This window comes from Heteronotia binoei, chromosome 13 (assembly GCF_032191835.1).
Source record: "Heteronotia binoei isolate CCM8104 ecotype False Entrance Well chromosome 13, APGP_CSIRO_Hbin_v1, whole genome shotgun sequence".
Taxonomy (NCBI): Eukaryota; Metazoa; Chordata; class Lepidosauria; order Squamata; family Gekkonidae; genus Heteronotia; species Heteronotia binoei.
The window spans coordinates 57,762,819-57,784,092 of record NC_083235.1 but is presented as its reverse complement, the minus strand read 5'-3'; the positions used below and the strand labels follow the sequence as shown (position 1 = coordinate 57,784,092).

The following is a 21,274-nucleotide window of genomic DNA, read 5'->3' as shown; positions in this document are numbered from 1 at the left end:
TGCCCGGGAAGGCGTCGGAAAGGCCCGCGGGGGTCGCTGGAGGCCCTCCAGCGACTCCCGCGGGCCTTTCCGACGCCCTCCCGGGCCTTGCAACCCCCACCCCCCGTCCTTACCTGCCCGGGAAGGCGTCGGAAAGGCCCGCGGGGGTCGCTGGAGGCCCTCCAGCGACCCCCGCGGGCCTTCCCGAGGCTTCCCGGGCCTCGCAACCCCCACCCCCCGTCCTTACCTGCCCAGGAAGGCGTCGGAAAGGCCCGCGGGGGTCGCTGGAGGCCCTCCAGCGACCCCCGCGGGCCTTTCCGACGCCCTCCCGAGCCTCGCAACCCCCACCCCCCGTCCTTACCTGCCCGGGAAGGCGTCGGAAAGGCCCGCGGGGGTCGCTGGAGGCCCTCCAGCGACCCCCGCGGGCCTTCCCGAGGCTTCCCCGGCCTCGCAACCCCCACCCCCCGTCCTTACCTGCCCGGGAAGGCGTTGGAAAGGCCCGCGGGGGTCGCTGGAGGCCCTCCAGCGACCCCCGCGGGCCTTCCCGAGGCTTCCCGGGCCTCGCAACCCCCACCCCCCGTCCTTACCTGCCCGGGAAGGCGTCGGAAAGGCCCGCGGGGGTCGCTGGAGGCCCTCCAGCGACCCCCGCGGGCCTTTCCGACGCCCTCCCGGGCCTCGCAACCCCCACCCCCCGTCCTTACCTGCCCGGGAAGGCGTCGGAAAGGCCCGCGGGGGTCGCTGGAGGCCCTCCAGCGACCCCCGCGGGCCTTCCCGAGGCTTCCCCGGCCTCGCAACCCCCACCCCCCGTCCTTACCTGCCCGGGAAGGCGTCGGAAAGGCCCGCGGGGGTCGCTGGAGGCCCTCCAGCGACCCCCGCGGGCCTTCCCGAGGCTTCCCCGGCCTCGCAACCCCCACCCCCCGTCCTTACCTGCCCGGGAAGGCGTCGGAAAGGCCCGCGGGGGTCGCTGGAGGCCCTCCAGCGACCCCCGCGGGCCTTCCCGAGGCTTCCCCGGCCTCGCAACCCCCACCCCCCGTCCTTACCTGCCCGGGAAGGCGTCGGAAAGGCCCGCGGGGGTCGCTGGAGGCCCTCCAGCGACCCCCGCGGGCCTTCCCGAGGCTTCCCCGGCCTCGCAACCCCCACCCCCCGTCCTTACCTGCCCGGGAAGGCGTCGGAAAGGCCCGCGGGGGTCGCTGGAGGCCCTCCAGCGACCCCCGCGGGCCTTCCCGAGGCTTCCCCGGCCTCGCAACCCCCACCCCCCGTCCTTACCTGCCCGGGAAGGCGTCGGAAAGGCCCGCGGGGGTCGCTGGAGGCCCTCCAGCGACCCCCGCGGGCCTTTCCGACGCCCTCCCGGGCCTCTAGCATTCCCCCCCGTTCTCCTCCGCCGGGGGGGGGGCGTCGGAAAGCCCTCTCCGCCGCCGCCGCCGCTGCCGGACTCGCCGCCGCCGCCGGACTAGCCGCAGGTAAGGGGGCCGGGGGGGGGGGCTGGCGGGAGGGGGTGGCCTTCCTTCCTTCCCTCCCTCCTTTCTTCCTTCCTTCCTTCCTTCCTTCCTTCCCTCCCTCCTTTCTTCCTTCCTTTCTTCCTTTCTTCCTTCCCTCCTTTCTTCCTTTCTTCCTTCCTTCCCTCCTTCCTTCCTCCCTCCCTCCCTCCCTCCCTCCCTCCCTTCCTTCCTTCCTTCCTTCCTTCCTCCCTTCCTTCCTTCCTTTCTCCCTTCCTTCCTTCCCTCCCTCCCTCCTTATGTTCTTATGTGACCCAGAGTGTTGGACTGGATGGGCCACTGGCCTGATCCAACATGGCTTCTCTTATGTTCTTATGTGACGCAGAGTGTTGGACTGGATGGGCCACTGGCCTGATCCAACAGGGCTTCTCTTATGTTCTTATGTGACGCAGAGTGTTGGACTGGATGGGCCACTGGCCTGATCCAACAGGGCTTCTCTTATGTTCTTATGTGACGCAGAGTGTTGGACTGGATGGGCCACTGGCCTGATCCAACAGGGCTTCTCTTATGTTCTTATGTGACGCAGAGTGTTGGACTGGATGGGCCACTGGCCTGATCCAACAGGGCTTCTCTTATGTTCTTATGTGACGCAGAGTGTTGGACTGGATGGGCCACTGGCCTGATCCAACAGGGCTTCTCTTATGTTCTTATGTGACGCAGAGTGTTGGACTGGATGGGCCACTGGCCTGATCCAACAGGGCTTCTCTTATGTTCTTATGTGACGCAGAGTGTTGGACTGGATGGGCCACTGGCCTGATCCAACAGGGCTTCTCTTATGTTCTTATGTGACGCAGAGTGTTGGACTGGATGGGCCATTGGCCTGATCCAACAGGGCTTCTCTTATGTGACAATACTGACTTTGGTGGACCCAAGCACTGATTCAGTGTAAGGGAGCTTTGTGTTTGTGACTGGAGTAGACAATACTGACTTTGGTGGACCCAAGCACTGATTCAGTGTAAGGGAGCTTTGTGTTTGTGTCTTCTAGTGCAATTTTGTTCTCAGATCCTGTATTTACTTCATCAGTATATGGGATAAGGCACTTTCTCAACTGTGCTGCATAATGCAGCCTATTTATTTTGTCCTGTTGGCTCTATCTGCGCCACCTTCATCACTTTCGGGGTGTGGATCCCCCAGTGGAGTGGTCTCCCGACTCCCTCCGCCGGCTGTTTCTGATAGCCCTGCGCCCCCTCTTTCATTTGATATGTGTCCCGTGCGGGTGCCACCCTCCCGCCGGGAGATGCCGCAAAATGAGCCCCCTTGAGGCTTATGGCGGCAGGGCTCGGGGGAAGCGAGCTAGACTGCTGTTCTTTTGAGGGGTTATAGAGTGTTTCGAGCCCGTCCCTGTGGCATCGGTCCCATCATTGTGGGGCCCAGGGGGCCGGCGCAGCGGCACGCTGAAGCAGCCTGTCGGTCACTTCCAGGTTCCTGTCCTGCATCTCGACCGGTGTTATTAGTGACAGGCTGCTTCGGCGTGCCGCTGCGCCGGCCCCCTGGGTCCCTCAACGATGGGACCGATGCCACAGGGACGGGCTCGAAACACTCTATAACCCCTCAAAAGAACAGCAGTCTAGCTCGCTTCCCCCGAGCCCTGCCGCCATAAGCCTCAAGGGGGCTCATTTTGTGGCATCTCCCGGCGGGAGGGTGGCACCCGCACGGGACACATATCAAATGAAAGAGGGGGCGCAGGGCTATCAGAAACAGTCGGCGGAGGGAGTCGGGAGACCACCCCACTGGGGGATCCACACCCCGAAAGTGATGATGGTGGCGCAGATAGAGCCAACAGAGCCAACAGGACAAAATAAATAGGCTGCATTATGCAGCACAGTTGAGAAAGTGCCTTATCCCATATACTGATGAAGTATATACAGGATTTGAGAACAAAATTGTTTCCGGCGGTGATATTTGGGGGATTTTTGGGGACGTCACAGGAAGTGCTGTGAAGTCACTTCCTGTTTCCGGCAGTGGCATTTGGGGGAAATGATGTCATTTGGGGGAAATGATGTCACAGGAAGTGATGTCACTTCCCGTTTCCGGCAGGTGACGCGGGGGAAATGATGTCACAGGAAGTGATGCCACTTCCTGTTCCCGGTGGTGGCATGACGTCACCGGAAGTGCCGTCACCGGAAGTGACGTCACTTCCTGTTTCCGGCGACGCGCGCGCAAAGCGCGCGCACACCCCTACCCACCCACCCCCCCCCAGTGTCCCTGGCTGGCCTTCAGACATTATGGTCACCCTACCCTACCCCCATTTTGGGAGAGCTGCCTATTAGTCACAGCTCTAGAAGCTTCTCATGGCAGAGTCTCCTCTAAACGGGTAATGGCTTTATGATTGGAAACCATAAACACTGAAGATATATACCGCCAAGTTTCTAAATTAATTGTGCAAGTGTGGCTTAGGATTCTGCCCCTAAAATCATGCTGTCCTTGTGAGAGCATCATTTATTTATTTATTTCCATTTCTGTTTCACCCTTCCCATAAGTGGGCTCAGGACAGACCACAGGAGAGTTTAAAGCACCAAATAAATTATAAATAGGTAAAAACAAAACAGCATAACTTAGCAGATCCATAATCATGGTTTCCAGTTGTGCCACTAAATTTCTAAAATCATCTAATCTGGGCCTTATAAGGTGATAACTTCAGCAGGGGAGGGTCGATGATTTGTTGGACTTCCAACACCTCAGCCAAAGGGCTGGTGGAACAGGTCTGTTTTACAGACCCTGCAGAATGGCAATAATTCCTGCAGGGCTCGGATCTCAACTGGGAACGGTTTCCATTAGACCGGGGCCAAGGCAACTTTGGAGAGCCAGTTTGGTGTAGTGGTTAAGTGTGCGGACTCTTATCTGGGAGAACCGGGTTTGATTCCCCACTCCTCCACTTGCACCTGCTAGCATGGCCTTGGGTCAGCCATAGCTCTGGCAGAGGTTGTCCTTGAAAGGGCAGCTGCTGTGAGAGCCCTCTCCAGCCCCACCCACCTCACAGGGTGTCTGTTGTGGGGGAGGAAGGTAAAGGAGATTGTGAGCCGCTCTGCGACTCTTCGGAGTGGAGGGGGGGATATAAATCCAATATCTTCTTTTGTGCATGTATTCATGTATGTTCATTCTCATATTACAAGAAATATCTTCCACATAACTCAGGGGTGGCCAATGCAGCTCAGGAGCCACTTGGGGCTCTTTCACACATATTGTGTAGCTCTCAAAGCCCCCACCACCCCATCAGCTGGCTTGGAGAAAACATTTCTCTCTTTAAATGCATTCTCCAAGCCAAACCAGCCAGCAGCTTGGAGAATGCATTTAAAGTTGCTTTCTTTCCACTTTTCTCTCCCTCCACCATCTATTTGTTTTCCTTCCTTCCTTCCTTCCTTCCTTCCTTCCTTCCTTCCTTCCTTCCTTCCTTTTTTCCTTCCCTCCTTCCTTTCCTCCTTCCTTCCTTTCCTCCTTCCTTTCCTCCTTCCTTTCCTTCCTTCCTTCCTTTTTTCCTTCCCTCCTTCCTTTCCTTTCCTTTCCTTTCCTTTCCTTTCCTTTCCTTTCCTTCCCTTCCTTCCTTCCTTTCCTCCCTCCCTCCATCCTTCTAACATCTGATGTTCATCTCTTGCAGTTCTCAAAATCTGACATTTCTTCTATGTGGCTCTTACTTTAAGCAAGTTTGGCTACCCCTGCACATAACTGCTCAGGAAATGCACAGAAAAGTTCACAAGATACTGCCTTCCTCTTCCCATGTGAACAAATCAAAACCCTCAGGCAAGGAGTCAAACCACAGTTCCTTTGTTTCCCTAGGCCTTGGTTTTTACTAACATTGCTTTGTCTGTATTGCATATGATAAAACAAACAGAAACCCAACTTCTACACCATGAATCTGCCCCATTCACAACATGTAATATAGAATTATTCTATTTTAAGAGGAAAGTAATCTCTTAGATAGTGGCCAAAGATTAAAACTAAGTTTTAGGCCTAGTCAAACTTGGGCCTAGCCAAATTTTCTCATAGAAGTCTCTTCCCTTCTCATAGAAGTCTTTTTTTAAAATACCGCCCCCCCATACACACACACCAAATTGCCTAGGGCTCCGTTTTTTTTCTTTCAAGAACCCTATATCTTAGCAAAAAGATAGAGAACACTCAGCATGTTTAGATATGGTAGAAGGGTTGCAAGAAGGAACTACCATGCTAGTGAAATACAAGAAGACGTTCAAGAGCCCTTTAAACTAGGCTGTGTAGCTGGGCAAAAGCCTGTGGATGGATAAACCTCAATTTTAGAATCACTAAGATTCTAAAAGTCCTAGGCCCTGCCTACCAACCTCTCCTGCTCATCCCCCTCTGGCACTGGGAAATTCAGTCATTACAATTATAACTGGAACAGAGAGGAGCACGCACTACCCCTCTGAAGTTGTCTCCTGAGTGCCTGTTTATTTAACAATTATTTTTATTTTTGAACCCGTTGTCATTTTTTGTGGTTAAGGTATTGATTCTGGTTTGGGTTCAAAGCAACTGAGATTTCTGGTTCAGTCCACTGAAAACAACACTCCGAGCCTATTTCTGATTTAGGCCCTGCTCTCAGGCCATATTCTAAGCCCCTGCTCCAGGTGCTCCCTACCACTGGTGGCACAGTGGGTGGCCGACAGGAGCCAGGACCTTCTTTGTGATGGCAACAAAGCTATGGAGGTTGGTCTAAGGTGGTTTCACATAAGGAGTAGCTTGCATGGTTTCCATGTTGCAGGTGCAAATGAAGCACAGCAGAAACAGGGCTTCCACATGGCAGGTTTTCATGCACCAGTTCCCTAGTAGTGGCCACTTCCCTCCACTGGGCCACTGAGGCTTTTGCAGTTTTTTTTAAGGCACGAGAATACTGATATGCCATTAAAACAACATGTTGTTGGTTCTTAAAATTCCCAGCTTTTATTTTTTTAAAAAAGGCTCTAGCCCCTAACATTGTGAAGATGCATCTTTGTAGCTCTACAATGGAAGGGACTAGAGACTAAGTTCTTTTCAAATGAAAGACAGAATTCAGGGAACCAGTTACATCTCTCTGTCACAATGGTATATCATCAGAACAGTATTAGAGTGCTGATTGTGTTTGCCTGGGGAAGAAATGGCTGCTGCAAGGACAGGGTCAGGGAAATTGGCTGCCATGTGGGCAGGAAAATAGGAATTTTCCTGCTCACACAGCAGCCATTCAGGTCTTACTGTGATTCCCTCAAACTTAGGAGCAAAGCGGGTTTGAGAAAGATGTGAAAAATGCTACAGGCAACCATGGTAGGTGCACAACTTTGCAACATGATGCCATGTAGAAGCAGGAAAGGACAGCTAACCCATGCGGAAATTAGCTGACTTTGACACATTTAAGAGACAAGTGAAGATTATTATATTTTCAGTGGTGAAAAATATCACTGGCTGAGTTGAAATTGCACACAAATGAAGCTGCCTTATACTGAATCTGATCACTGGCCTATTAAGGCCAGCAGTGTCTGCTCAGACTGGCAGCTGTTCTCCAGACTGTGGTCCTTTACATCACCTACTGGCTGATCCTTAAAGTGGAAATGCCAGGGATTTAACCTGGGACCTTCTGTATGCCAAGCAGATACTCTCCCACTGAGCCAGGGCCCGTCCTCTGATTCCTGATATCCCTTTTAAAAAAACCCTTGTATGGCAGTATTATTCTTGGCTGCTATTATGATGTTGTTGTTAGTTTTCATCTATATAATACTACCAACATGTTGCATCCATCTTCAGATATCTAAATCTGCAGACTGGGGCCACACAGACACTAAGCAGATTTTCCTGCAAACTTGGGGGGCTCCTTAGATTTACCGGGAGGGGACCTTAAATCAAAAATACATGGGTTTTATTTTAATCTCCCCTAAATACAATAGCTGCACATGTGCAGAGAATGCACTTATGGAGCTGCTCCAGCTCAAGGCAGCAGATGCCAGCAGCCGCTTTCGGCCAGCAGTGGACCCTGGCTGCTGTTCCATGCCTAGCAGCATGAAAGTTGGCATCCACCATGGGCCCAGCAGAGCAAGACATCAGCCAGCGGTGGTGAAAGCTAGTATTCACTGTGGGCCCAGGCACAGCAGAAGAGGACCCTGGCTGCTGTTCCAGGCCTGGTGGTAGGCACTGGCAACCCATGCAGGCCTGAGTGTAACAGATGCCAGCTGCTGCTGCAGGCCAAAACATGGCAACAGCAGACTTGCAGCCACTACTCCATGGTGTGTGGTAGGGCCTAGAGTCTCACTAGGCTCAGCAATTGCAGGGGGAGGGAGGAATATGGGATTCTCCCACCCCTGCTAGTCTCACAGGCCCTCCCCCATTTATCTATATATTAATAGCCAAGTCAACCAAATATCTGAATACATAAATCTGGTGAACAGAGATGTTAATTGGCAAGGCAGACCCTTCTACAAGCCTGAAAAGGGTCCCAAATTTGCTGGAAAATGTGAAATCTAAAAAAAAAAAAAATACATTGGGTGGCTTTAAAAACCTGCATATGATAAAAGGAGCACAGCAGTGGCTGTTGCTAGGCAACCAGAGTATTCCAACCTGGGTTTCTGTGTGTATAAAGGCAGGGGGAAGGGAACAGGGCCGTTCCCAGGCCTATTTTGGCCTCTGAGGAAGGACTCACTGGGGCTAGGCCTGGCTAAGGTTGTCAGGTCCCGTTGGGAAATTCCTGAAAATTTTGTGGTGGAGTTTGAGACGGGCAGGGTTTGGGGTGTGGAGAGGCCTCAGCAGGATATAATGGCATAGATGCCACCCTCCAAAGCAGTAATTTTCTCCAGGGGAAAAGGTCTCTATTGTCTTTCATTTGCAATTCTGTGATATCTCCAGGTTCTACCTTGAGATTATCACCCTAAGGCCTGGCACCAACCTTGGGTGACTTGATACCACCCAACCTGCATGACTCAACTAGGCCTGCCTGCTTGCTACTGTTCAGCAGCAGCCACCTTATGAAAGCCACTGTGGTATAGCAGTTAAGAGTTTCAGAGGAGGGTTTGGAAAACCCAGGTTCAAATCCCTATCTTGCTGTGGAAGCTCACTGGCTGATTATCAGTCATACAGTTTCAGCCTAATCTACCTCACAGGGTTATTGTGTGGAAAAGATGTAAGCTGCTTTGGTCTGCATTGCGGAGAAAGGTGCAGTATAAATGAAGTTAATAAATAATAAATATAGCTGAAAATGGGAGGCAGATAAAAAGTGGGCTGGTGAATGGCTGAGAATGAGGCAGAGAAAAGGGAGAGGATGTGGCACCACACAACTAGGTCACAGTCTTCCTAGATAGAGGCTGCTGGAGAGGACAGTAAGACAGAGGGGTGGATAAAAGAAGGTTGGCTGTTGGGTGAAGAGATAAGGTTGCCAACTCCAGGTTAGGAAATTCCTAAAGATTTGGTGGGTGGAGCATCAGGACAGTAGGGTTTGAGGAAGGAAGAGAGAAGGATATAATGCCGTAGACTTCATCCTCTGAAGCAGTCTTTCCTCCTGGGGTACTGGGGTTGCCAACCTCCAGGTGGGACCTGGAGAGCACCTAGAATTACAACTGCTCTCCAGTTGACAAAAATCAACTCCCCTGGAGAAAATGGCTGCTTTGGAGGGTGGACACTATGGCATTACATCCTGCTGAGCTCACTTTCCCCCACAAAACACCCTTCCAAGGTTGCACCACCAAATCTCCAGGAATTTCCCAGCTTGGAGCTGGAAACCTGTAAGGGAACTGATCTCTGTGGTTGGAGGATTCGTTGTGATTCCAAGAGATCTCCAGGTTGTCAACCCTGAAGGAGATGAGAAAGCTGGGAAAGGGAGGAAAGAGCAGAGAAAGGGGAAGTGAGATGCCTCCCTCAAGTCCTTGAGGGTTCCCATCTATAACTTTATAGTGTCAGACTGTTAAAACTAATTACAGATTCTGTAAGCTTGTTAGATGGAAATAAATTGTTTTTATAAATAACAACTCTGTACTAGAAAGGCACAAGAATCACAAATTTATCAGGGGCTAGGTGACTTTAGGACAGCATTAACATGCTGCAGACCTCTGAATTTACTTTGGAGATCCTGCAATCTCCCAGGTCTGGATTTCGGCTTAGTTCTCTGGGATCAGAAAGAAGGAAAACAAGGGTAAAATGCAGTTCAAACACATTCAGTTTTGTGGCATGTGTATGAATCTAAAAACCTGAATGGAACATGCCACTGTACTATTAGCTGATCTTTCAACACTGAAAATGCTTATTTTCAGCTGTTAGTAGTGTGTTTTTACAGTTAGCAGTGTGTTTTTCTGTTGCTCTGAGTTTTTTAATGCTGGATCTTAATTTATATCTTTTCATGTTTTGCTTTTACTATTTTTATTTTGTAAAATGTCTTGGGCCGAGTCCTGGAGAGGTGTGATAACAATTTTCTGAATAAGTATATATCACGACACAAAAGCTTACCTGCTGCTCAAAAAGAAGGGTATTTAATGCCTGCCGGCATGGCAGAATCATCATCGGAAATCCAACTGCTACTGACATCATGAACCCCACACGTATCATCTCCGTCACTGGATTGGATGGAAAGTTCATGAGTACATTCCCAGCAATTTCTTCAGTGTGGCTCACATAGCCAAAGAACCCCACCTGTTCAAGTAGGGTACAGGAATTACTTAGAGTACTTGCATACATTCATTCATTCAATAGAAAGGGTAGAAGCCCGGGCATCCCTAGGGCCTGTTCTCAAGACAACAGAGAAACTATCTTTTCCTCCACTCATCATCCTTAATTTATCACATTCTTTCTAATTCTCCCCCACTTCTAAAACTGATTAGAACTAATCCTTTATACTCTGCTCATAAGGGAACCATCTGGAATTCCACATCACTGTTGCTGCATTTCCCCATGTGTTTCCAAATTCCAATGTATCCTTACTGAGATTAGATGACCAAAGTGGCAGGCGTATTTTAAAGAGCAGATGCACAATGGACTTATGATTGAGCAAAACAAATGCTCCAGTGTGATAGAAAGAAGTGGGATGACATCAAGCCCTTTTCACAGCACTTGGCTAAAACCAACATGCAAAATTGTAGAGTTGCTTTGTGTAAAGAGATTTTTTTTTTGCAGTAAATTCAATTTTTCTCCAGCTTCCTACATGGCAAAACGGGAACCTTTCCCTATAAAAGCCAAGCCACATTTTTAGCTACATGGGTAAAAGGAAACTGAACAGTTAGTGTGTTGTCTGTCATAATCTCAGACTGCTTGGAATGCAACTACTGAAGGCAAGATAGTAAATGAGCCTAAAATCCACTTTCAAAAAGGAACTTTCTCCACCCTCCTTTTCAGACTGTTCTCTACATTTTAATTTATTCTGCTTAGCGTTGTTTTTATGAAATACGGGATATTTTATGTCCTCCTAGTTGCAACAGTCCACTCCACAAGTCTCCAGTATGGGTGGATTAAAACCAGGGCTCACTGCTCCTTGCCCCCCAAAGCAGTCAATGACGTGTATTAACAGACTGAGATCACTCAGGACAGAATTTAATCCAGCAAAAAAAGATGTAGCCGCTTCCAAGACTCAATGGGATGCTAACACATTCTCAGCTACATTTCAGATCAGCAATGGGCAGCTGCACTTCGCAAGTTCTGCCCCGTGTCTCTCCAGAGCCTTGCATTCACTGCTGATTCCATCAGCAGCAAAGAATAAATCAGTATACAGGAAGGGCTTGCAGTGCTTATCCTGATCTCTGGATATGAGAAATGTTGATGAAACTATCATTTCTGTGACTATCAATAGGATTTTCACTTTTTTTGTACAGGCATTACTGGAAGTTACAGATCAAACTGTTTGAAGGTAGTATCTCTGTTTAGCTAATTGCTCAGATGAAGTACAGGGGGGAAATTAAAGCCCCCCATAACCCACTCCTTATTCTAACCCTTTTGAATGGAATTATTTTGGGTTCTGTGACTGTCTCCCCAAGGAAAGTACACTGCGTATGTCTGAAAAGTGTCATTACCACATCTGTTGCTCTACGGCTCCAAAACTTACCCAGAAAAATATCTTTATTTGGGGGAAGGAAGGGATGGACAAGCCAAGGAAGGACTCAAGAAGGGTTCTCACCATAATGTAAAAGGTGGTGACCACATTTAGCGATGAGGCAAATATGGAACTCATGATTTTAACAGATGGCTCATCCAGGCTATCGTAGGTTGGCAAGACCTGGCTGCAGAAAAGCAGGTAAACATTAACTCATGTCAGAAAATTTTTGTCAAGAAAATAAAGGCTCTTTGCCATGGACTAGCAAGAGGTAACTGCAGGCATCTTCCCCACATGGAGTTCAGACTCTTGGCACTCTATGCCACTTTATGTTGCTAATGCAAGTTTAAGCGTTGCACAAATATCCTTGCTTTCCCTCTCCCCATCACCGCCACGTGTGCAATGTAAATATTTCATTTTTAAAAAAATGTTGCAACATGAATGACCACTTGTTTGCCTGAAACACCAGTGGCAGAGCTCCAGACAGCGCACTGGAGATTATTGTTCTTGGAGCGCCACAAGTTGATAATTAAAGCAATGCGGTGTTTACAGAATAATGAGCGGGAAGAGAGCTAAAACATCATATTGTCATAGAGAAAAGTTAAACAACCAATTCTAAACACTGCGCCTGTCATATTTCAGCAGTAGTGTTTAAGTCCAAGCTTGAAGAAACGTGGACAGCCAATTACACAGGGCCTGGGTGTGCTTATGTATTTGGAGAAAGCTTTTTCCTAACATCAGATGGATACATTATTACAGCAGCCAGAAGCTGCCTGGACCTAATTTGACCAGTATTCCCAAAGATGCACAAAAAGAGATAGGAAGGTATAAAGAAAGACAGACCCCTCCTTGTGCTACTGGGCAGAAAGCCAGTTCGAAGCACATCCAACAGAAGGTAAGCGAGGCAAAAAAAGAATTCAGCTACTGGAGACTGCGAAATATGTTATTAAGTTCCTGATCATGGTAATCAACAGAGGGCATTTATGCAGCATATAGTGGTGGTTAGCCATTTATGGAGACCACAGCTGGTCTCACAGACTCACTGAAGATTTCAACTTCAGCACCATAATTATTTATTTAAAACATTCTTAAAGCCTGCTGGGACCTTTAGGTGGTTAATAGATTAAAATCAAAAAGTTGAAAACACTGAACTATTAAAACTGCCACCAAAACTTTTGTAAACAACATCCATAAGAGACTTCTTTCTCTTAAAAACTCAACAGATTAAAAAATCGTCAAGAGATCCCAAAGGTTCATTTCCAAAGTTCTGTCTTATAGCCCTTGAGAAATAGTTAGAGAGCTGGGGCCTCTCTACTTCCTTTCATAGGATGGGAGCAACTAAACAGAAAGCCTGCAATAGACAGAAATGGAATGCAGCCTCAAACACAATGTAAATGCTGGATGTCAGAAATGACCACTCCGCACATATGCTTGAATGCACAGAGAGGATCAATACACTTTGGAAAAACAGAGTCTGGTGAAATAATTTAGGAAGTGAATATACTCTTAGAGAGATTCCCATGACACAATATGAGAAACCTTCCTTTGAAAAGGGGTCTTTTGTCTTTTCATTCCCATTAGGCTAAGGTAGAACAAGTTGTAGGAAGGGATTCTTGGAGGCATTATCCATCTAACAAAGGGTAAGAATGAAACGTCCATATTCAGAGGCAGTACACATTTGAGTGTCTGAAAAAAAGGAGGGTTTTTTCACTATAGCCACCATGCACAGCTCTGTGCACTTTCCACGACCATCAGGATTACTGCTGTCTGGAAAAAGAATATCAGCCGTTTACACGCCTGGTTAGATGGACTTTAGGTCTGATTCACTAAGGCAATTCTTATACCCCAAAGAAAGGCAGATCAGGAGTCAACATGATCATACTGCTTAGCACCTCTGCTCCATGTAAACAAGCCCTGAGACATCCTGACTTTCCATCCATAGCTGTACAAAAGTCTCCCCTCACCAGGCCTGCAAGTCAAGATTCCAATGCACACACACCAAGCAGCGCTCCTCAATGTGCATAGGTATTATTTTTGAACTAAAGTGCCCATGCTAAAGGCCAAGACAAGATTGAGCCGTGCAGAGTGCAGAAGTCTTTGTCTGACAAACATTTTGTATGCTACAGGCTGAGGGCTCTTCACTTCACTTGCAATCACATAAACACAGCTCCTTGGGGTAGACTGAAGAAAGATATTTAGACCAAATGCCCTTTACATTTATCTCTCTATTCCCAAGATGAGCACAAGGAGAGAAAGAGCACAAACAAGCAGCTTCAGTGCTTGATATACAGAAAAAACAGCAGCTTCTTGTTGATGAAGAGAGAGCAATTTCTTTTGTTAACAGATTTTCATCTCCATCATAAAATCTATCTCTTGTATACAGAAAATAGAAAGAGTGCCTCTGCAATGTTATTCTTAGAATCATTAGGTACATCAGGAAATACCATCCGGAGAAAGGACCAAATCCTGCAAAACAGAGAACTCTCAGGACAAAGATATCACGTTACAGTTAGGGGAACAAGAGCCTCATTTCATCTAATGCAGGTTGGCCACTGGGCTGTAAACAGGGCTGCGTCTCTCTCATGTTCCAGAAGTCAAAGAAAGTGAAGCATGGTCAACAGGCCCTTTAAAATGCCAACAGCCACACAGAGCGACTTATTGCCAATGATGTCATAGCAACCAGCCATAGTGACAGGTTAGAAGGCTCACACAAGATTCTCCTGTGACACTCGCCAAAACACATTCCCCTCAAAGGTTATATCATCTTCATCCACACAACAAATGAACTTTTCAGAAGGGGAAATGATCCACAGGTCACCCAGGAAGGCTGCAGCAGAGCTAACAGTCAACATCTAGGCTTCCTGGCTCCTAGCCACATACAGTATATTAGACCATATGGCATTCTGGGAAGCAAAGGCATTTCTCTTTGAATCTGATAAGGTGATAAGCCTCAATACAAGAAAGCACCAACTTCACTAGTGTATTCAGGGTCAGATACAACTCACGGTATTCCAATGCATAGTACTTTTTCACCTGCAGAGGGAAGGAATTCAGGGCTTGCATTTGTCACAGTTTTTTTCCTAAGACAACTGAGAGGTCACAGTTTGTCCACTCCAGGAGTCGTCCACATGTGACATCACATGGGCCAAGAAGCATGTGTTATTCTTGCTCTTGGGGAAAAATTATAAGTCTGAGCTTTTGGGTTTGGCTTGCCACACTCATGGCTTAGCAATCTATATTTAGACAGATATGTGACTATACTAGACCAGAACATATAATTTTCTTGTGTTTCCCACTCCCAACAAATGAAGGTTGGTTACTGAATGGTGACCACAAGAAAAAAAGAACAATTTTGGGACTTTAGAAAAGCCTGCTTTTGTAACTAGGTACAGCTCTAAAAGAAAGTATCAACTCTTCTGTCACCAATTATAACGGAGACACTTCAAACTGAGCAAGACATTGTCTAGCTGAAAGATATGGTAAGTGGGAGACAAGAAGAGCCCAGCTGTGCCAAACTAACACCAAACAACCGTCCACTTCAGGTCCACCACTGAATACATGCCTCTATTTTCAGCTGGGGTCCTTTTCAGACCAGCCATGAATCACAGGGTGACAAAACCAATGCTATCAGAATGATGGAAAGTGGGACTGTTTGGTGCACCCGCTTCCTGCCACAATTACAAATCCTGCATTTAAACAACATGCGTGTTCTGCAATAATCTTCCTGCACCAACATAAAAAGCCATCCAAAATAAACTGTGCCTATATGCAGCACTTCTTATGTTTGATTTTTACTGACAGATTTGGAGTGGGATGGGGTTGAGATATATAGCAGAAAGAACAGGATGGTAGAAGGAAAGAAGGCCATAAAATGACAGGCAAGAGGGTACAGGCAAGAAGAAAAGAGAACACCTTCCCAGGGAAGAACAGATAGCTAGGCTTATGGCACAGAAATTCTACTGACTACTGAGGTCCCAGTACTTTCAGCTCATGTTGCCACTCTAAAACCCTGAGTTTTTTTTTTAAAAATGTGTGTTTTTTTAAAAAAAGAAAAGAATGTTTTTATTTGTGCAATGCACAAACAGAATTTGAAAAGCCTTGCCCATAACCCAAGAGGGCAACTGGAATCCTATAATCATCAGTACAAACCTGCCCAAATGCGATTTCCTTCTCCTTAAATATTCTCAGCTACAAATGTTGCTATGCTTAATGAAGATGCTCATGTAAACCCTTTTTGGCAGGCCTTGGTAGCCTACTGTGGTATAATTATGTCTGTTTAAGTTCTTGTTACCTCTCAAGAACTGGGGTCAATACATCCTTAGCGACAGACATTAAAGCCAATAGAAAATTACACTAGGGATGTGTTTGCCTCCTACAAACAAGACGCTTCTTAAGTACAATGACTCCAAAGTGAAATATAACTCCCTCTCTCAGCTAGGTAACAAAAGGGTCACAACCCAGTCAGATGCTGTACCTCAGTGGGCTGTAAAATATTTTGATTAAAATAAAGATGAAGGGACCAGATGGTATCTATCCCACACAGGCCACCCTGACCCTTTGCCCTTAACAAAAACTCGTTCCACCCCACAATCTCTAAGTAGATAAAGTTGCTGATACTTACGATTGACAGGCAAAAGACATGCCAAAGATCGGAATGCAGCGGAAAATGCCCTCCCAGCGTGTGTAACTGACCCGCTGTAGCCACTGCCCGCCAAACAGGCCATGTTTGAAAGAACTGAGCACAATCTGCAACAGCCAAGGAAAAGAAAAGAGAGATTACTAGCTAGACAACAGAGATGCCAAACAAAACCATAGCCTGGCAAGCCAGATTACAACAACTTTACTACTGCTGTGAAAATGATCAAGGGTGCGGCAATTCCCTCAGGGAAATTATGAAGCTCAGAACTGCTTCGATGATACTGTGCTATGCCATGTCTCCTCAGACTTCCTCCCCACACAAGGAGAATGGAAAAACAAGTGTCCATGAGATCTATGCATATTGCAGCAATCTACATCAGGAGGGATGTGAAGGGATGATACACAGTATCCAGTGAGTTTGCTGTCAAGTGGATGTTTTGTGTGTCACTGAAATCTCTTCACTTGACATCCTATACTTCTCCATACCCAGTACAAACTTTTTGTCCTTTTAAATTTCTCATCTCACTCCATTCTATTTTAGCCCCTTCTCCCTGCTATACCTCTCCATGACCTCCGCTCCTCAAAATCAGCTCTGAAAAGCTCATGTCCTCTAAAACAGCTGCACCCTAACCACCTCTTATTACACATAAGAACTCCATCCCTGAACAAGTATGGTGTGCCATCCTTCTCTTCCTTCATAACCTTTCTCAAAACCCACTACTCTTCACAAGGCTTTTGACAGGATGGAGCCATTGACCGAGGGCTTGAGGCCTCTGAGGATCTGCCTCAGTGGCACTGCTGTTATACAGGGTTTACTAGTATAACCTCCTTCCTGACTGGAGCAGCAGCTTGGTGGGGTTTCCACATTCCTGTCCTGAGCGACATGCCGTCCCCCTCCCCAACACTGGAGGCACTGCAAGTCCAGCCTGGGATCCTTAAGAGCTTTTGCTTCTGAAGCCTCCCTGTCACCTTTGAACATTCACAAACTACTTTTTTTCACAAGTTAAATGGATAAAATTGGTATCTAAGTAGCACCATGAAACAGGAACAATTTTTTTAAAAATTCTATACTATCTACTGAGCAAGATGAAACAAAAAAAATGATTTTGGTAGCATGAAGATAGCATTTATTGATAAGAAGGCATGTAGGGAAAATGTCTCATCATGAACACTGGAGAAGTCAGAAGAACTAGGGGCAATATTCACATTTATATAAACAAAATACAAATTTGATTTTGAACAGTACATTTTCCCTTAAATCTCATGGTGGGGAGATTGGATGTGCAATTAAGTACAAATAAAGTTTTTAAAGAAAAATGTGCCTTTCTGCAGTGTCCAACAATCCTAGTTTTGTGATGGAACTCGTTACTTTCTTCCCCCCCCTCTAATCCTTGTACAATGCGTAACTGTAAATAATTTGAAGTATAAGTAATTGTACTTACTTTTATTATCTCTACCTCCCCAATTTGTTGTTTTCCTTTTTAAAAACTGCTGGCTCTGAGGGCAAGGACCTATCTATTTTTTATTTATAAAACTTAGAAAAGCGTTATGTGCCCGGAAAAACAGAACATTTATACCTGTCTACGTAATTCTCTCCAGCTTTAGTATAGGTCACCTACCTGGCCCATCCCATTCTGCAACAAGGGCCAGTGCTATATTCCCTGCTGCTTCTAGATCACTGCATTTTTATATCTACCAGATGGAGACATTTATAAGGCAAGTGGCAGGAAAGACAGACTAAAGGCTCTACCTAACCTCACCTCAGAGGTGATATTAGGCACGCCTAAGACACAAGGCTGGTTTTTGCAGAATTTGATAACTGGCTCTGGGTCTGAGGGAGGACCTGGCAAACCTTGACAGATCAAGGCCTGAAGGAAGTATTTGATTAAACACTCTGGGAGGGAAGACGAGGGAAGCAATCAGGGAAGTCTTGTGACAATTTGGGTGGCCCAAGAGCCCAGAGTATACTTGGTGTATAAATACACTGAATTGTTGGAAGCTGGGGATGTGGCACAGTCTCTCAGTAGTATTAAATCACACAGCAATATTAAGTCACGTATGGGAGACATATTGTTGTGTCTGTGGCCATTTAGGATACTAAGCAGCCTCCCTGTTACTGGTAGTGGTTGTCTTGTACCGCACAATGCCAGTAACATTAAATAGAGTCTTTTCAAAGTGAAAACCTGAGCCTACAAGCTGCTGCCAGCAGGCAGACCTGGCATCCATTTAAGTGTCCTCGGAGAGCCCACCCACAAAGAAAAGCTTGGACACCAGAGAACTGAATTTGCACTGAGGTTTTCTTTAGATGAATTAACCACTAACCACTGAAGAAACGAAAGCCTTCCAGTCATTAATACTGACCACAAACAAAAACACAGTGTAAAAGATCAGAGCCATGGCACTGAAGGACTGTATGGAAGCCATCATGTTCCTCTGGAGGCTCAGTGGAAGCACAATGCAGAGAGAGACAATAATCAGCAGGACTACGCGGAAGATGCCATTCACCTGAAAATTGAATGCCAGAAGAAAGAGTTACTCCGAGCAAACCTAGAAAAAGCCTAAGGACATTTAAAGGGAAACAAGAACAAGACTTACTGGTCCCCCCCACAAATAGCATTGAGAGTTTAAAAGGTCATCTTGGCTTTCTATGAAAGTAAATTAAGAGGAAGGTTTAGGAGCATAAGCAAAGTTGCTTCTGTGATTAGCTCAGATAGTCACTGGGTGCCACTGTTGCTCTGCGAAGCTCTTACAAATCCCATTTTAAAGCAAAAGCACGTTGGCTCTTTTAAATGGTAATCCAAACGGAACCTATTTGAATATCTTTTATGCACTTCCAGCAAATAAAACTAACCTTGCTGCAGAAAGGAAAATGAAGGAAGAGATGGAAGCCTTGGAAATTCTGACCCAGAAAATTAACCAGCAGCTTTTCCCCTGGTATTTATTATAGTGGAAGACTTGGAAATGCTAGAAATATTTAATACCTAATTTGGCTTTGGTTATGACACATCTTTTTAACTTCTCAGCTCCTTAATCAGAGCTTAACTACATCAGGCCAGAACAGATAAAAACCATGCCAAAACTCTAGTGAATGTCCATTTAGCTTTTATGGCCTGCCCCTAGCCCCTACGGATTTGTTCTCTGGTCCATTTCTCCATCGGGAATTAGGCTATTCCTGCACTGAACAGACAAACAGCAGATATAGTATCAGCACTGCACTTTCTTGACCTGGTTTGCTGGGTTATTCACCATCTAGCTGTGTATTCCTTTTTGGAGTTTTGAGATTAACAAACAAACCAATAGATGAAAAAGCTTACACTACAGCTGCAAAGCACTGCTTAGTTCTCCAGTTCTGTAAAAGTCTTCCCTCAAAGCCTCAATGATACAACTTGAACATCTCTGGCTTTCAGTTCTCCATCAACAGAAGGAAAATAATAGGCCGAGTTCTATCTTGTCCTGCCGCATGTCACCATCAAGATAAACATGTTCTAAACATCGTAAGAAGGCCCTGTACTTGGGGGGCTGGAAGAGGTACAATGGAGCATACAAAGGTAAGATTGCTAAGTAAACAGATGGACAAAAACACAGCTTCGGTGTTAAGTAAAGGGATCCACATAGGAAGCATTCTTCGTAAAGCATGCACTTGGAACTGACCCTTGGCCTTGAAGATGGACATCTATGCAGTATGAGATTATTTATTTGCCTTGAATCAGCCTATTCCAGGGCAGAATGTTCCATAAATTCAGTGCTTGCTGCTAAATGGCAAACTGGTGAAAGATACTTTCAAAATCATAACCTGTCTTGTATGTAAAACAGCAACAGGAAAGCTGAAATGTTCTGTATGTTCTCATGCTGATAAGGTCAACAGAAGCAAACTTACCTCAACTCCAAATAACCGGGCAAAAAAGTTGGATCCCAAGTCACCAATAACAACATAGAAAGCAATGCAGGTTCCTAGCATCAGTCCAATCATACTGCAAAAGGACACAAATAGGGAGGTCATTCCAGAGCAAAGAGTTCCCTTGGAATGCAGCCCTTATCACTACCCAGATATGCGATAACTGCTGTATTCAAAAAGACTCTGCACCATGTTGAACAGAGGCATCTTCTATCACTTGGAACCTTGGCCCTATCCTAGAAATCTTTTCTGAGAATTACTAACCACCTGGCACATGGGGTACTTTCAAGAGCAGCACTGATTATATGTATTGGGTGCTGACAATCAAATTTATCACTGCTAGGGAGACTGCAATGGAGACTATGGCATCATATTTTTGTACGCATCAAATCACTGCAATATGATACGAACTGGCTGCCCTGTGTATCCTGAATGTCCCAACATTACATATTATTCTACAGAACTCGAGAGAGACCACATACAGTCACAGAGAATAGATCACACAGCAGGACACACTATCTGTTGTTACATTTCCTCCCTCAGCTTTTATATGCATGGCAATGAATACTCTAAATTAGCTTTACATGGCAGGTGAAGCCCAAATAGTTCAATCTGTATGCAACGTTTTGGCTACGCCAAGAAGAATGAAGAATCTGTACATCGAAACTGGAAAAGACAATGGTTCTTTAACTCTTCAACCAATAGCGTGACGTTTTCCCCTGAAAGGGGTGCCAACTGCTTCCTAAGGACTTTTTCTGAGCAAGTATCTTAAAATGACTTTGGATTTTTTTTTTCTTTTAAAAAAGATTATATATCAGTTGTACAATTGCTTTCATGTCATGAAACTGTTTTATTAAATAGTTTCAAACAGCCATAAGTTTGAGACTAGAGAAAGGGCCATGGGGGCATTCACTTTACGAGGCTCTAATAAAAGGGACATGAAGCACCATACAGCAAGGAGAGTTTAAAGCCTTGAAGTGCAAGCATGTTAATTTAACTGCTTTCCCAGAGCCAAAGATGGAAGCTCTACTTTGGGAGTGTGCTTTAAAAGAGGCTATTATTCACTTATACATTTTGTAGGGTGTGTGTGGAAACTAATAAGTGACTCTCACATTACCCAAGGGTATTCCATCAAAGTGAAGGGGGGGGGCTTATTCAGTGGAGGAGGGAGGGGGGCTTACCTCCTCCCCAATGGAAGGTGAGCCACATTTTAATTACGAGATCACCCTGGGAACACAAATGCCCTTCCCTTTCATGGTAGCACAGACCACTTCCTGTCATGTTTCC

At 46.4% G+C, this 21,274-nt stretch overlaps 1 protein-coding gene across 2 annotated transcripts in view; it reads right to left on the bottom strand.

Annotated features, from left to right (window-relative positions):
• Positions 1-21,274, bottom strand: part of SLC38A10 (solute carrier family 38 member 10) — a 97,346-nt gene that overhangs the window by 51,669 nt on the left and 24,403 nt on the right. For both annotated transcript variants that reach the window (XM_060252836.1, XM_060252837.1), the window contains exons 4-8: positions 19,970-20,063; positions 18,454-18,597; positions 16,076-16,200; positions 11,539-11,641; positions 9,882-10,064 (exon numbers count right to left, since the gene is read on the bottom strand). In XM_060252836.1, the coding sequence (XP_060108819.1) occupies positions 9,882-10,064; positions 11,539-11,641; positions 16,076-16,200; positions 18,454-18,597; positions 19,970-20,063 (649 nt within the window). The remainder of the gene's footprint in view (positions 1-9,881; positions 10,065-11,538; positions 11,642-16,075; positions 16,201-18,453; positions 18,598-19,969; positions 20,064-21,274) is intronic.